A 15,639-nucleotide genomic window follows, 5' to 3' on the forward strand; every position below is an offset into this window, starting at 1 on the left:
TGTTAGAGACTGTAAAGATTTGATTAAACTTTTATATCAGTTCAAGGTACTTAAAAAACATTAAGAAATCACAGCTAACCTTTTTTTTCTGTGATTTTTTTCCCTTCTTCCAGCCACTTTCCTGTAAAGGCTTCACCATCCTGTGTGACAAACAGTATTTCGTTCTCATTTAAAGCAACATCAGACATGAAGACTTGCCGACCATACACCCAACGACACTGCTTCATGGAGTTGTTAGATGACTTCCAGCAAAACACCTATAATATCATTTTTTCAGAGGAAGGGGAAATCTTCATGTCATATAAAAGCAGTTACATATTAAATGCTACTTTTTCAAACACAACAGCATTCCATCTCAAAGTTGCATATAAAAGGAGAAAGACATTCTTCAAAACTATATCCTAAAGTGTTATCAGCTTCTATTACAACAAACCCACAAGTAAAACAGGCAAAAAAATCTATCATGGTATCAAGAGCCATTTGCTCAAAGGCATTTGAAAAGCTTCTCTGAATATTCAAACACCTTCACAGCAGTTTTTACTGACGTTTCAACAAGGACAGCAAAAGGTGTCATCAAATCAAGAAACAAGTTTAATTTAGTTCTTAATTCACAGATTTCTCCAACTGATTTGCTTATAAATCAGGCAAAATTCAAAGCTAGCACACCAAAAAACTAAACCATTTCCTGTCAACTGTTTGACAAAAATCTCAAGTTTCTCTGTATCAGCCAAGGTTTTGGAAGAGAGATTATGAGCAAACACAAACTTCAAAATATTCAACAGAAATGGACCCCAACAAGGTATGCTGTAGATGTCTGAAAGAAGCGAGCATGAAGCAACAATCCCCCGTGGGGTAAAGCCCAGATGTGGCATTAGTGGTGCTAAAGTCAGCCTTTTGCCTTCTCCCATCAAAGGACCTGCACAGCTCTGTTAACACCTACATAAGGATGAACAAAAGAATTTGGTTAACCTATTTCCTCTCCCCCTTCTTAAGCCCTACAGAATCACAGAATGGTTGAGGTTGGAAGGGACCTCTGGAGGTTACCCCGTCCACCACCTGCTCAAGCAGGGCCACCCAGAGCCAGTTACCCAGGACCATGGCCAGACAGCTTTTGAGTATCTCCAAGGATGAAGACTCCACAACATCCACAGGCAACCTGTGCAAGTGCTTGATGACTCTCTCAGTGAAAAAGTGCTTCCTGATATTCAGACAGAGTCTCCATTATTTCAGTTTGTGACGACTGCCTCTGTCACTGGGCACTACTGAAAAAAGCCTGGGTCAATCTTCTGTGTATCTTCCCTTCAAGAAAGTGTGTGTGTGCGTGTATATATATATATATATATATTGCTTCTGTGACAGTTGCCTTTTTCATTTAGAGAAGCAGTAAAAAAGCTTAGTTGAGGCAGTGACACTGAAAAATTACTTTAGTTTCTACCCACTGGTATTAATAGAACTGTTAATAAAATACTATTGTAATTTTCCTTTGGTTCTAAGTAAATCACATCATATCCACAGGTTCACAAAATTCCATAAACCACTCCCTTAAACCTTCTCTGATCTAGGCTAAACAGTACTCCCTTAAAGAGAATACAATCAAGCCATACCAGGAAGCACTGATTGAGGAAACAGAAGATCCCATCCTTCTCCTTACTCAGTAATTTATAATGCCTAAAAGCACTAAAGATTGCAGCATTTGCCCATACTCAGCATGGAAAGATATGAAAAGCAGGCTGACAGAGTTCCACTGATGCAGGAAGACAAAGTAGTTTCTTACCACTAAAACAGTGTCCCAAAGATGCTGAAGGGGCACTACTAATACTAGAGATGCTAGAGGTAAAACCTCTCAGGAACAATACTGAAATGCAAGTTTATAATCTCTGAGACAACTAATGACCTAATAAAGAGGGAAGATCATCCCAAAATATAATTCAGTCAAATGCAAGGAAAGAAAAGGAATAACCACACTGCTCCTTGTTTTGATACATAGGCTCAGTTTTTAACACTCTAAAGTAGCCAAAACCTTTTTGTACACACCACTAGATGGCACTGAAGGTTTAGCTCTCCCAGTGAGCAGACGTAGAAAAGGCTGTGGTTTTGAAGGGTCCTATAAACTGGTACTCTATGAAAGAACGAGGGAAGAAAGCAATAAATCCTCCACAGTATTCCAGTCTAAGATGCCACAGTGTTCACCAGGTTTACCTGCACCTTTTCAACAATAAAAGGAACATCTCATCTACAGAATAGATGCTTTTCAGCAAAGACTCTAAACCTTCGAGTCCAGAGACTACTTCTAAGACTATTATTTCTGAAGGGTGTAAAGGTGACTGGGTAGGTGGGGTGAGGGGCTACGTGGGAAAAACCCCCAATACAGACCATGTACACTATATGTATGTAAAAACAAAGGAGTATACCTTCACTGAAAGCTATGGATCTTCACAGATTTAAAAATAAACTACTGTACAATTCAGTCTTTTCGTAGCTCCTAAAAAAACAAAATCACTAGCAGCTCTACAGAAATTAATTAGGTAATTTCTATGTGTGATTTAGTCCTGTCTTATGTTTAAACTTTGATTAATCAGCATGCAGCTTGCTATATAATTATGATTACTATGGAGAGGACTTACTCTTCCAGCTTCATCCAGTGCTAGAATGCAAATCTTCTGACCCCCATTTTCTTCAAGATGCTGGGTATCTACCTTATATTCCAAATGTCCCCCATTAACAAGAACTTTTTTAAGGTTCAGCTGTCTGAAAGAACACCAAAGGTTGAATTAGTATTTCTTCGTTGAGTACTTATATTGTTTCTATGGCAGTTACCTTTTTCATTGGGAGAAGCAGTAAAAAAGTTCCTTTGGTTTTAAGTAAATCACATCATGTCCACAGGTTCACAAAATTCCATGGGTAAAAACCAGTATATTAAAAAAGAATTTTAAAAAATTACAGTTGTATAAATTTTATTCTGCTGTTTGCATTAGAAAAATCTATCCTTCCCCAGTAGGCTGTTTCTCAGGTTTTTGGTAGGTTTTGGTTTTTACCTGATCAGAGCCTTGCACTTATCTCTTTTCAGTTTCTTAGTGTAAGAGCACAGTACACAGTCTTAAGTTTCTGCAAGTGCCAGCACCTTTGCTTACAGCCATGTAGAAAATGAAGCATAAAATAATCATTAAGCTATAACATGTAAATAAATATTGTTAGAATCAGAAATTAAGCTGAAAAGCTGACCGAGAGTTAGCTGGGCAAAATGCTAATTACCTCTTCTAATTTGTTGCTGCAAACCAAGGAAGAGAGAATGGGATCAATTTATTTCCTAAATTTATGAGTCATGGGCCCAGTTTCTTTAACAGGTTTTACAGCCAGGTTTTAGCATATGGACCACATGATGTCACAAGATCCCCCCTGCAACCTAAAATACTCTTTATAATATACTAGATTCACAAGTTAATTATGAAATTCAGACCCCAAATGACTGATTCAATTTCATAACAACATAACTAAATAAATTAATGGATCTTCAGTGCCTCTGCCAAGAGGCATTTATACAAATTCAGGCAAATATACAAATTTACAGAGGAATGGAAAATAGAAGTTTCAGTATTTTTTAAACTTATGTCACAAAATATTTCCTCTTCCTATGTTTTCTTTTTTTTAAATTTCTCTGGTAAACAGCGAGTGGCACCATAGCCTCATCCAATAACGAAGAAACAAACAAAAAGATAGACACAGTTCATATGAAAGAACTGCAAATGAAGAAAACCCAAGAAGCACTGTATTACTGCTACTTCATGCACAAAAATCTTTAAAATAGCTCACGAGTATAAGACTACAGTGAAATCTTCAACTATCACTCTTCATGATGGATTAGAAAAATAACACATACTTCGAAGCCATCTTTTTGCACTGATAATCTGCAAGTAAATAAATATCTCCTCTTTCAGTAACGCATACTGTAGCGCCATCACTTGCAGAGACCAAGGACACAGAGATATCTTTATGGTGTAGAGCAGAAACTTGGCGAGGTGCAGTTACACACTTTTCTCCATTAGGATCCAGTAGATAACCTAGAAAACACAGCACACCCCAAAGACGTTATTTGGCATTACACACATTCTGCGTTTAAAGGACACTTTGCTACACTACCTTGAAGAACCTTTAAATCCTGTAAGATTTTTTAGGTACTTAGATAATTCATCTTCTAAATAGTTAAAGACACACCACACATACTTGTTAATTCACCACAAACACCAGAAAACATTTAAGATTTGACATACCAAAAATTAAGTAAGGCATATTCTACAGGAAAAGCTACTTAATGCAGTGAGACTCTGCAGTGGTACTGCCTTTTACTCCAAAGAACGTACGTTTATTTGATCACATTACAGTTCATGGCACTAGAAAAACTATCACACTGGCATAAACTATAGGATATTTCAGTCACTGGAAGATACCAAACAAGCTTGTCATAAAAATTTCTGTAAGTGTATATAAGCATGATGACAGGCAGTTACGTGAAACGACAAGGCTGGCTCTGTAATATAAGATCACTGAAAACATATCACAAAAAAAAAAAAAACAGGCAATTGCTGCTCTGCTGCATCAAGAAATCTAACACAAAGAATCTCATACGTAACATGACCCTGCTCTGCATGCACTTACATCTGCACCACAGAGTGGAACAGGGTACAAATATCCAGGAACAAGTAGTAGAACTATCTCTAAAGCTGGAAGCAACCTTGTCATATGACAGTGTGGTGCTATGCCCAAGCATCTTAAAGAGGCAAGATCTATTACTACAGGTCCATCACAGTGTCCAGCTGACACAACTATACCACTTATGATCCAATTACTGTCTCCATATGGTACTGCACTGGGCCATATGCACGCCAGAATAATCTCAATAACACAAGCAACCAAAAAAAAAAAAAATCTTCCACAATGGGTGCACATAAAAAGAAACAAAACCCCAAAATGTTCATTAGCGTGATACTTCTCTGACAAAGACAAGTTTTTCCACATACCTTTGTAATCTTATATAGGAACACAAAAAAGTATCTGAACCTGATGCCAGAACTGATGCAGATTAACTAAGTACTAGAGCCAGCTAACGGTTTTGTTTGCACACAGATACAGAAGTGCAGAAACACAAATGCAAACCAATATTGTAATACTTGTTTAATATCTTTTTTAAAAAAAAAAAGACAAAAGCAATTAAAATATCCTATTCATACAGCAAAACAAGAAGTCACTTCTTGGTAATACATTTTTATTAAGTTCTTTCTTGACTTCCGAATAATACTGAGTTAAATAAAGGGTCTGTTGAAAAAAAATTCTATATATGGCCAAGCATTTCAGTTAAAAACTAAGTATAGGAAAAGTTATCATTAGCATGTCTACAGTGCATGGTGAAAGGAGGACATAGGCATATCATTTATTGAGGGCGGTACCAGCCAGACTGCTGGAAGGAGACAAGCATGCCGTGGGGTAATTTTGCAACACTCTGTTTCCTGAAAGTCTTAAGTAGCAGGACTACAGAAGATAAAAGGAAGGCAAAAGAATTAAAAAGAGTTTAGATAACAGAGCTAAGTCTGACTAGCTCCCATCATCTCAAAATATGAAAGTGACTAGCAGTAATGAAAAATATCCTACAAAGGAAGTGTGAAGGGGTGATGTCATCAGACTGATTTAGAAAAAAAAAAAGAAAGCTCTAACCAGGCTTCTGTTACAAGAAGCATATGACAGCTCTAGTACAAACCCCATCTTTTAATGGAGAAGCACATGACATCTTTAGTACAAGTAGCATCTTTTAATGCCTGAGTTTTACTTTGCGAACACTTCTACCTTACCTAGTTGGCCGCCATTCAGCCCCATGGTATACACTGCTTCCTTAGTCCATAGCACTGTATGGAATCTGCCTGCAGCCACTCCAATCACCATTCTACCTTTCAGGTTTTTTGCCTGAACCTAAGCACAAATCCAAAGCAGATCTTAATATTAAGCAATAACAGGTGAATTTCACACATACAAACTTCTGACAACATTCAACTTCTAAAGTCATTAAGAATGAAACACTGGTATCAATCCACATACAGCCTAATAAGTCAGGAATATTTCCTAAGTGGTGCACTATTGCAATAGCAACAAAAAGTAGTAAACTTTTTGCATTATCTAATCAGAACTAGAACCAAATCTCCTTAGGCTGTCTCGTGAGTAAGATGTTGAACAAGACTGCACAGGACATGTATAAGACAGCCAAAGAAGACTCAGGTGCTGCAAAAACATCAGCTAAGAAGTTTGACTTGTAAGTCCTAATGCCCTAAACACACTGCAGAACACTATACTACTAATAACACATTGAAAATTTAATTTGATTTTCTAGATCAAGATCAAAACAAACACTATGGACACACAACTTTCATTACACTATTGAAGAGCATCCCATTGTACCCCAAAACACTATCCTGTGGCACTTCAGCTAATTATTCTCTCCTACTTCTTTAAGTAGTACAATGGTGGGTACTCCAGATGAAACCTCCTTTCAATAAAAGGAAATGTAAATCTTCTTTATTTAAAGAAATATTTACTTAAAGAAAATAAGAAAAGTTAGAGACTGAGCATAGATATACAGTCAATATAGCTGTATATCTATACATCAAGCTGATGCCCATACTCTCTCTTCCTTGTCTCTATTCTTCGCAAAGCATTATGACTCCAGAACCAACAGTGCTTCCAGCGAAGGACACAACTATCAAACCCCAATATCTATCATCAAAAGTGATTCAAAAGGAGTAAAAGAGCATGAATTTCAGATAATACATACCTATTACTTTTACATCATTCCGGCTACAGAACAATTTGGGAAAGAAAAGGGTTTTGGCAATTTTACCTTCTATCACTTAGCACTACAAATTTAGTACAGTTCAGGTTACAAACTAAGATGTTTATCAGGACACAGTTAAGTATTTAAGATTGAGATGTGTGATAACACAAAATCAAGATTTTACCTGAACTCATATTTGACTTTATTGTCCCCAAAAAAAGTTTAAAAGTTATTTCCACAATCTTCATCTTTTGCTTCTCTTCAAAAAACAACCAAGCAAGCAAGCATTGACTGATGTTATTTTTACCTGTCTAGGAACACTGCAGTTAGGAGGAGGAGGAAGAATACCCAATTGATGGAAAGTATTTAAACCAAATGTGTAAACATATCCATCTTCTGTTAAAACAACAGTATGATCCTTAGCTGCAGCTATCTGGGAGCACTGATGGCCAGATAAGCCTTCCACGAGTCTTGGAACCTAAACAAAAAAAATCAATATCAATATAAAAATATACTGGTTTGATATTAACCAGTGGCCATCTACAAAACTGAAGTTACACCAACAGAAAGTCATGACCAAATATCGAACTATAGAAAATGCATTTAAACATATAATACACTCACTACTACATCCAGTGCAATAAGACAAACTACTGTCATTTGAAATGCATCCTCTGCTATTAGGGGAGATGATTTTTAAACCACCCATTCTGAAATTAAGTTGTAAACTACATCGTCAGGAGAGATGGACAAATATTAACTATTTCCTCTTTTGTTTTTCTTTTTAAAGTACCATGACCAATAAAGATTTCTCCCTCTAAAACACAGGATAGTCCTAAGAAAACTCCACAGATTAAGGAAGCAGTTCTGTATCTTTGACTCTTCATACGTGCTAACATGAGTTCTCCTTTATTCAACTGGGTAACATCCCAATTGCAGCAATTTGCAAAAAAACTCTCATTTCTTAGAATTGCATTAAAAAAATAAAAAATGAGCCCCAGTCTTCATTGTAACATCCAGCAACACAATATCAAGTTCTACCAGATACTCGATATTAGAAACTGTAAAAATGTATTGTGCTGCAAACCAAATGCATGCTACCAGGGAGCGTGCACAGGATCAGATACCGAAGTCTAAGAATTGTATTGTCAGCATATCTTAGTCTTTTAAGTTTTTCCATATTGCAACAATGTACTATTCAAATGAAAATGATAGGTGAGTTTTCAATTAACAGCTGTGCAAGTCTGTAAGGAGTGACCCTACCATCACTTTTCAGGCCACTACCGTACCATAGTACTGCTGTTTCCTTTTTGCCAGCCTTCACACTCATCAGATGGCATCACAAACCTATTTAAAAAGCCAGCTCAGCCAAAAAACATTTGCTTCCACTTATCTGGCCTCAGCTAGCCTTTAAAACAACTTGGCCATAACACAGAAGTTTGACCACAGTAACTAGCTATCTTAAATTAAAACATATTTAAATGCACACTCTTCTACTCTCTGCCATCTCACTAGTAGTGCTGGAGAGGTTTTTTTTCTGTTATTTGATGGGGAGCAAAGGGGTTTGTTTGACATCAACAGCAAACACATTTTGAAAGCACACACAGAGAAACTCTAATCCACTTCTCAGAGTTGTTGTTTGAAATAAAAGAAACATCATGCTAGCCTACATGAGATACCATACCAAGCATGTTTGTTCATCACCATGACCCAAGCGGCCTCCTTGTCCATGCCCACATGTATAGACTTGACCTTTGTGGGAAAGGAACACAGAGTGGAATTTGCAGAGTACCACCTGAAAGAAAAAGAGAAAAAAAAAGGGGTAGGGAGGAGGTAGTGTGGGACAAATTAGTTTTCTTGGATTATCTGAAAACACATGCCAACTTCTTTGTGAAGAAGTTCAGCTTTAATAAAGATCTGTTCTTGAAAATACAAGTAAGATACAATTTTCAAAGCACGATTCACAAATCAAGTCACAAGGAACACAAAATACTTGGTTTAAATTTATTACGTACTGCCTTAACCTACTTGAAAAGACCTACTTGAAAAGACCTCGTGTTTATTAAAATAAGTTCAAGCACGGCCCTACAGGCTAACAGGAGCTCCAAAGACTGAGTTTTAAGGGCAACAGTACTGCCTCGGAAGAGGTGTAGGAAACACATTAAGACTGCAACACAGATTGCCTGCACTGAATGTTTGTTCAAGTTGTACTTTAAACTTTCAAACATTCTTAAACTGAAGTCTAGAAAAATTATTAGGGACAACACTACTGCTACAGGAAGCATGCTTAACAGCACACACTGCTTTCAAGAATTTTAATTTAAAAGAATTTTAATTTAACGTGTACCAAACAGATTCACTGTCTCACTTCACTGTGGGAGTGGCACAGGACAATTACAAAGGTATCATGCTTCTGAATTTATTTAATGCTGCACAAGCCATATACCCCAGGTAAATAATAGGAAAAAAAATTCTCCAACCAACATAGAGAACTATAATTTTATTGAGGTTGATGGAGAAGAGAAGGAGAAAGCAGCAAGAATGTAATACAGCAGGCCTGCACTAGTACTCCTTAGCTGCTCTAAGCTGCTTGCCAGAACAATGGAAACTGCTCACTGAGAAATAACCAGGAAGAAAGAAAAAAGAGATGGGGGGACACCAGAACCAAATACAACAAAAACCCCACAGACTCAACTTTTTGTTTTCTCCATACAAATTTTCAAAACTTGGTATCATCTTTGATACCAAGTATCACCTTTGGTACCATCTTTGTTCCCTCTCACGCAACCATCCAAACTCACCCAGAAAGGTGCCTATGTAATGTACTAAGAATACCTGTTTGATATATACGCCATTCCGAGGAAAAAGGTCCACTAATTCAGGATGATGTTTACCTTGTTGACCACCATGACCCAAAGTAAAATTTATATTACTTCCCCAGGTGTAGACTTCTGTGGGATCTGCAATGAAAAAAATTCTCTCTTCAGCTTGTAAATTTACCATTGTGCATTCTGGCTTTGAAAAGGAACTCCTGCTGTTTCTACTTAAGATTTGAAGAGGAAAGCTGTTCCCTTACCTAAAACTGAACTTTAAAATATTCTTATGAGAAGTAAGGTGTTATGACAAAATATTTTAACAATAATGTACAGATGATCAACATTACTTATATATAGTCTCCAGTTGCGGAAAATACAAACGTTCCTCAACAGCAGATTTACTTCTTATGTTTTCAGAAGACAACTACTACTACCTTAAGTTACACATGCTTTGCTTTAATTTAGTGTAATACCCTTCCTTAAAAAAATGTTACGCCATAATGTGTGAAAACCATAAATATTTTCAAATCAGAGGTGCAGCCAAAACATCTCAGTTTATCAGTGCTATCCAAACACCATTTCCTGATGAATAAAAAACTGGAATCAGTGCATATTTCTATGTATTTGTATCAGCGTATATGTTCCACCACTTTGCTGGTTTTGGCTGGGATAGAGGTAATTTTCTCCCCAGTAGCTGGTACAGTGCTGTGTTTTGGATTCGGTGTAAGAATAATGTTGGTAATACGCTGATGGTTTAGCTGTTGCTAAGCAGCGCTTATCCCAAGTCAGGGATTTTTCAGTTTCCCATGCTCTGCCAGGGAGCAGGTGCACAAGAAGCTGGCAGGGGGCACAGCCAGGGCAGCTGACCTGAACTGGCCAAAGGGATAGTCCATACCATGGAACATCATGCTCAGTATGTACCCTGGGGGGAGTTGGCCAGGGGGGACAGATTGCTGTTTGATGACTGGCTGGGCATCAGTCAGTGATTGTGCATCACTTGTCTTTTCTTGGGTATTATTTCAGTCTCTTTTTGTTCTCTCATTTTTCACTACAGCTATTACTACTATTATAAGAACAGTTTAATAACTGAAATATCTCAACACACTAGTTTTACTTTTTTTTCCAATTCTCCTCCCATCCCATTCAGGGCAGGAGAAGTGAGTGAGCAGGTGGCTGCGTGATGTTTAATTGCTGGCTGGGGTAAACCATGCCAGCCACTATTTAAAAGATCAAGGTTTCTAATATATATTACAAGATAAAACAAAAATTACCCAAAAGTCAGTACTTGTGTAACCAAAATTACTTAAACTGACTGAAAACAAGCTGAAAAGAACAAATTTCAGTGTACATGACTAAACTTGGGGACATGGAGAAAAGGAGAAAAAAAGGGGGGTAGAAAAGTATAAAACAGAACAAAAATAAATAAAAGCTACTGGAAAAACTACTCCCCTGTCAAAGACAAACTTGTGTGCTCAGTTATTCTTACATACCCATTTCCTGTTTGAAGAAACTGTATTTAGAGTGACTGTAACTAGCTTATATCAAGCTACCTGGTCTAAAAAATATTTTGAGGATTTTAGAAGACATCCCCCCCCTCTTTTCACAAAAGACACAGAAGGTATGTGAACTATTTTATCAAAGACATTGAAGTCTCTCTGATGACTTGAATTGAGATAAGAGAAAAAAAAAAAAAAATCACAGAAGAACTGAGGATGAAAGGCACCTCTGGAGATCTTCTAGTCCAACACCTCTGCTCAAGCAGAGTCAGCTAGAGCAGGTTGCCTAGGACCATGTTCTCTCAGGTTTTGAGAATCTCCAGGGATGGAGTCTCCACAGCCTCTTTGGGTTACCTGGTTTTTTGGGTTTTTTTAACCCCTCAGTCAATTATTATTCCTTCATTTTTGCTACCTACGCGCATCCTGTGCCTACTGCTAAGATCTGCACCTGCTGACTTACGGTATTAGTGACCCCATACCTTCAGGTATCTCATAACTTACACAGTCCTAATTAGAAACAGCAAATATTGTCTACACTGGCACATACATTAATACGTTGTTGAAGCATATCTTCTTGATCAATAGTTTAAGCTATTTGATTTCCTACCAGTTTTCTTGAACACCACATGGATTGGCCTATCTTTCATCACAAGATCCAGGGCTGATAAGCCTTCTTTATCCTGAACATACAGACTAACACCATGCTGAAAAAAAAGGAGAGGAGGGGAAGAGAAGAACAGAAGTCAATTTTAACTCCACAGCTTGAAGTAAGCCAGGTAAACATTTAAGCAGCTAAACAAATCTTTAATTGAAGTTTAATATTGTTAAAATTTTCAGATTCAAGTAAACTGTAAGGAAATCTGAAAAAAAGAAAAACAGTGCAGTTATGTTCAGACACATATACATCGTGTTGCTCTATTAACTGGGATTTTACTGTATAATACTGAGTAGTAAGATGTAATCAGTGAAACACAAAGGAAACACACTTGAGCATAAAGCACTGCCATCTAGGAAAGTATTTACCAAAAATGTATTTACCAATATTTTCTTATATTGCCATTTTTACAGAATCAGTTTTGACAAGCTAGAGAAGGAAGAAAAATCAAAAAAACCTGCTATGGCTTTGAAAACAAGCAGGGAACAGTGGTTCACAATTATTGAGAAAAGGTAAGAGGACACCAACAGCTAGGGAAGACAGCAGCAGGGAAGCTTCAGAAGCACAAAGCATGAACAGGTCATTGCTTTAGAACCCAGAGAGAAGTAGATAATCTCTGTAAATACTGATTTCTCAATACAAAAAAAGTGCTGCCACATCAGCACTGGTTTTAAGCAAGACAAGTATTATCAATCACACCCCTGAAGTGTCCCCAAGCAGAACCTAATGGATAATATAGCTGCATCTATGTACACATCTCATGGCTAATATAGAGGAAAATCTTACAGAATCTCACACTTAAGATGTAAACACAGGAAATACAAAACTTGGGAAAGCACAACTCATTCAAGCATGATAGGACAGCTGGCTACATCTGCAGTAAGGACTTTAATCTGTAACTTAATTTGGAAAAACACTAGCCATAAGACCAACAACATACATTCTCCAAATTATAAAGGCAACCCTACTAGCAACAGTGCTAGTATTAATTCAATAAATGACAGAAAGACCAACCTGTTTCTGTGATTTAACATGTAGCCGGATATTCTTCTCTTTGGCAGCTGTATAAGTCATTTATAAGCAGAACAGAGGCTGCAGTAATATTCACATGGTCTGAATTGGTAAAAACAAACCCCCAATGGCTGAGTGGCAAAAATTGTAGTTAGATAGTCTGGGAATAAGTCATGACTGCCTCTAGCCCACAACATAAGTCTGTCGTTGAGTACCCCAGGGGTTGATTCTGAGGCCAATACTGATTAAAACATCCTCACTAATAACCTGGATGACAGGACAGAGTACACCCTCAGCAAGGCTGATAAGACCATGAGGTGTGACTAATAAGACAGAAGGTTGTGCTGCCATTCAGAGGCACCTAGGCTGGAGCAATGGGCTGACAGGGACCTCATGAAGTTCAACAAAGTAAGTGCAAATCCTGGTGCTGGGGAGGAACAATCCAGTGTACCAGTACAGCTGGAGGCCAACTGGCTGGCAAATGTCTTAGCAGAAAAGGACCTGGGGCTCCAGTTGACTACAAGCCAGCAATGTGTCCTCCCAGCCAAGAATGGAGAAAGCATCCAGGGCTGCATGTGGGAACAGTGCCAGCAGGCATTACTCAGCATTGGCAGCTGGAGTGCTGGGTTCAGCTCTGGATTCCACAGTACAAGACAGACATGGACACATAGGAGCAAGTCCAGCAAAAAAAAAAAAACAAAACACATTAAAATAATGACTGATGCATCTGACATACGAAGAGAGGCTGAGAGAACTAGGATGCTTAGGCTACACGAGGTCAGGGGGAGGGGGCACTTCTTATATATTTATTATACATATTGATAATAAATAATTGGACGTGAGGGGTGGGGATTGCAGTGATATCTAATGACAGGACAAGTGGCAATGGGTACAAACTGAAATATAAGAAATTTCGTTTAAACCTAAACCCCATTTTTACTGCACTGGTATTAAAACATTGGAACAGAAATGTTTGAGTCTCCATTCAAAATCCAAGTGGATGCAGTTCTAGAAAACCTGCTCTAGCTGACCTTGCTTGAGCATAGAGGTTGGACTAGCAACCTTCACAGATCTCTTTCTAGCTCAGCTATTTTGTACTTCTATTCTATAATCCCTTCTTGTTGTTGCTATAATACCTTAAGAACATATTGTTTTTATAACGCAGTACCCCAGAAAGACTTCAGTTAAGGAAGGCAGAGCACTCTCCATTAGCTGTTTCATTCTGCTTTTTAGAAGAGTAAGGGCAGAGCTAGCTATCAGAAAAATCTCACTCATTTATGCAATTGACAGAAAAGTAAAATGTCTGGAGAAACCTGTACAAGCCTCCTGTAAGCAAGTATCAAAGGTACAGGTACACACACACACGAGAACTGATTACTTTTTCATATATCACATACACAATTTCCAGTTTTCTAGAGAACAGAATCATATACAATTCCCATACAAACAGCTAGTTTTGCCAAGTTTAATTAAAATCTCCTCACCATATAAGGGTACATACGAAATACATATACAACAGTTATTAGACCTTGAAGAACTAAAAATTACTGGATCCACAACCATTTTGCTAATTAAAATCTTGTTGAAAGCACAGAGTCTTAGTTTTACAAAAGGCTATTCACAGCAATTTAAAAAGGCTGAGCTTAAAATGGAAAATTCTCTGCCTTAAAAGGTTTGCTTTTAAGTAACCCTGAACCACAAATATTTCATGTTCTCACATGGTTAAAGGGACCCTGAACATTTCAACTATATGTTGCTGTTCCCGTTGCTGTACTTAGGACAGGAAGACCAGAAGGAAGAGCAATCAAAAATATACACCACTTGTATGTAGTGGGGAAGAAAGAGCAACTACGAGAAAGGTTTGAGGGGGACTGAAAAAAAGCCCTGGTTACAACACCAATTAAATGGGAATTCACTTAATAAATTGCTCCACATCTTGAAGTGCCTATCTCTCAAATGTAAGATTCATTTCTAAGTATAACTCCACTTAAGCTTTTATTATGTTATCTTCTCTAAAAACACTAATTGATATAATTACTCAAGAGCCTACTTTTAGAGTGTCTTTAGCCTGATCACTCTCCACTTTTAAGATCCTGACTCTGGTATCATCTACACAAACAAGTCTTCAACGAAGTCCACAATTAATCAGGCATCCTTACTCAGAGACAACCTTCAAGTAAATCAACATTCTGGGATCTAAACACAGTATTAAGAAAACCCCCAAGAGGCTTTCAGTCAAGTTTAAAAACCCACTTTTACATAACCAATACAATCCTAAAAATTGTAGATACTGAGGAAGACTACAGCTGCAAATCACTCACCTTCAGCAATGACAAAACACAATCAATGTATCCATAAAATATACTTCTGTGCAAAGCTGTCCATCCAGACTCTTTGTCTTTCGCCAAGAGATCTACTCCTTTGGTCTCGGCCAACCAGTCCAGCACACCTTTTTTGCCACAAGATGAAGCAAGATGTATAACATTTCTACCAAAGGCATCCTTTATAGTTGCAGCATTGTAGCAGTAAGAAGAGAGAAAGGCCTTGATCTGGCCTTCACTTCCTCTGGTTACTACAGAAATAACATCCAAAGCATGCTGTAGAGATCGACACTTTGAAGTGCAGTCTGGCATCAGAGAACTCATCTTCACTTCTAAAGCTGCTCCTCTTCTTAAGGGGAAAGACCCTTAAGTGAATCAAGGCACTCCAATTCGGTACACAAAACAGTGCCTTAAAAAATTGGTAATTCCAAGGATGTAAAACCAGTTTCACTGAGCTGCCATCAGAAATCTTTGTACTGCTATGTTTGGCACTTGATCCAAATAAATATTTATAAATATATATATA

General features: G+C 37.7%; 1 protein-coding gene across 2 annotated transcripts in view; it reads right to left on the reverse strand.

Annotated features, from left to right (window-relative positions):
* The window catches only part of IBTK (inhibitor of Bruton agammaglobulinemia tyrosine kinase), a 57,055-nt gene extending 41,618 nt beyond the window's left edge, over positions 1 to 15,437 (reverse strand). For both annotated transcript variants that reach the window (XM_010132887.1, XM_010132886.1), the window contains exons 1-9: positions 15,114 to 15,437; positions 11,734 to 11,830; positions 9,650 to 9,774; positions 8,499 to 8,609; positions 7,122 to 7,292; positions 5,841 to 5,958; positions 3,878 to 4,058; positions 2,625 to 2,748; positions 80 to 257 (exon numbers count right to left, since the gene is read on the reverse strand). In XM_010132887.1, the coding sequence (XP_010131189.1) occupies positions 80 to 257; positions 2,625 to 2,748; positions 3,878 to 4,058; positions 5,841 to 5,958; positions 7,122 to 7,292; positions 8,499 to 8,609; positions 9,650 to 9,774; positions 11,734 to 11,830; positions 15,114 to 15,437 (1,429 nt within the window). The remainder of the gene's footprint in view (positions 1 to 79; positions 258 to 2,624; positions 2,749 to 3,877; positions 4,059 to 5,840; positions 5,959 to 7,121; positions 7,293 to 8,498; positions 8,610 to 9,649; positions 9,775 to 11,733; positions 11,831 to 15,113) is intronic.
* Between the last annotated feature and the right edge of the window lie 202 nt (positions 15,438 to 15,639).

Source organism: Buceros rhinoceros, unplaced genomic scaffold (assembly GCF_000710305.1).
Source record: "Buceros rhinoceros silvestris isolate BGI_N320 unplaced genomic scaffold, ASM71030v1 scaffold11393, whole genome shotgun sequence".
NCBI lineage: Eukaryota > Metazoa > Chordata > Aves > Bucerotiformes > Bucerotidae > Buceros > Buceros rhinoceros.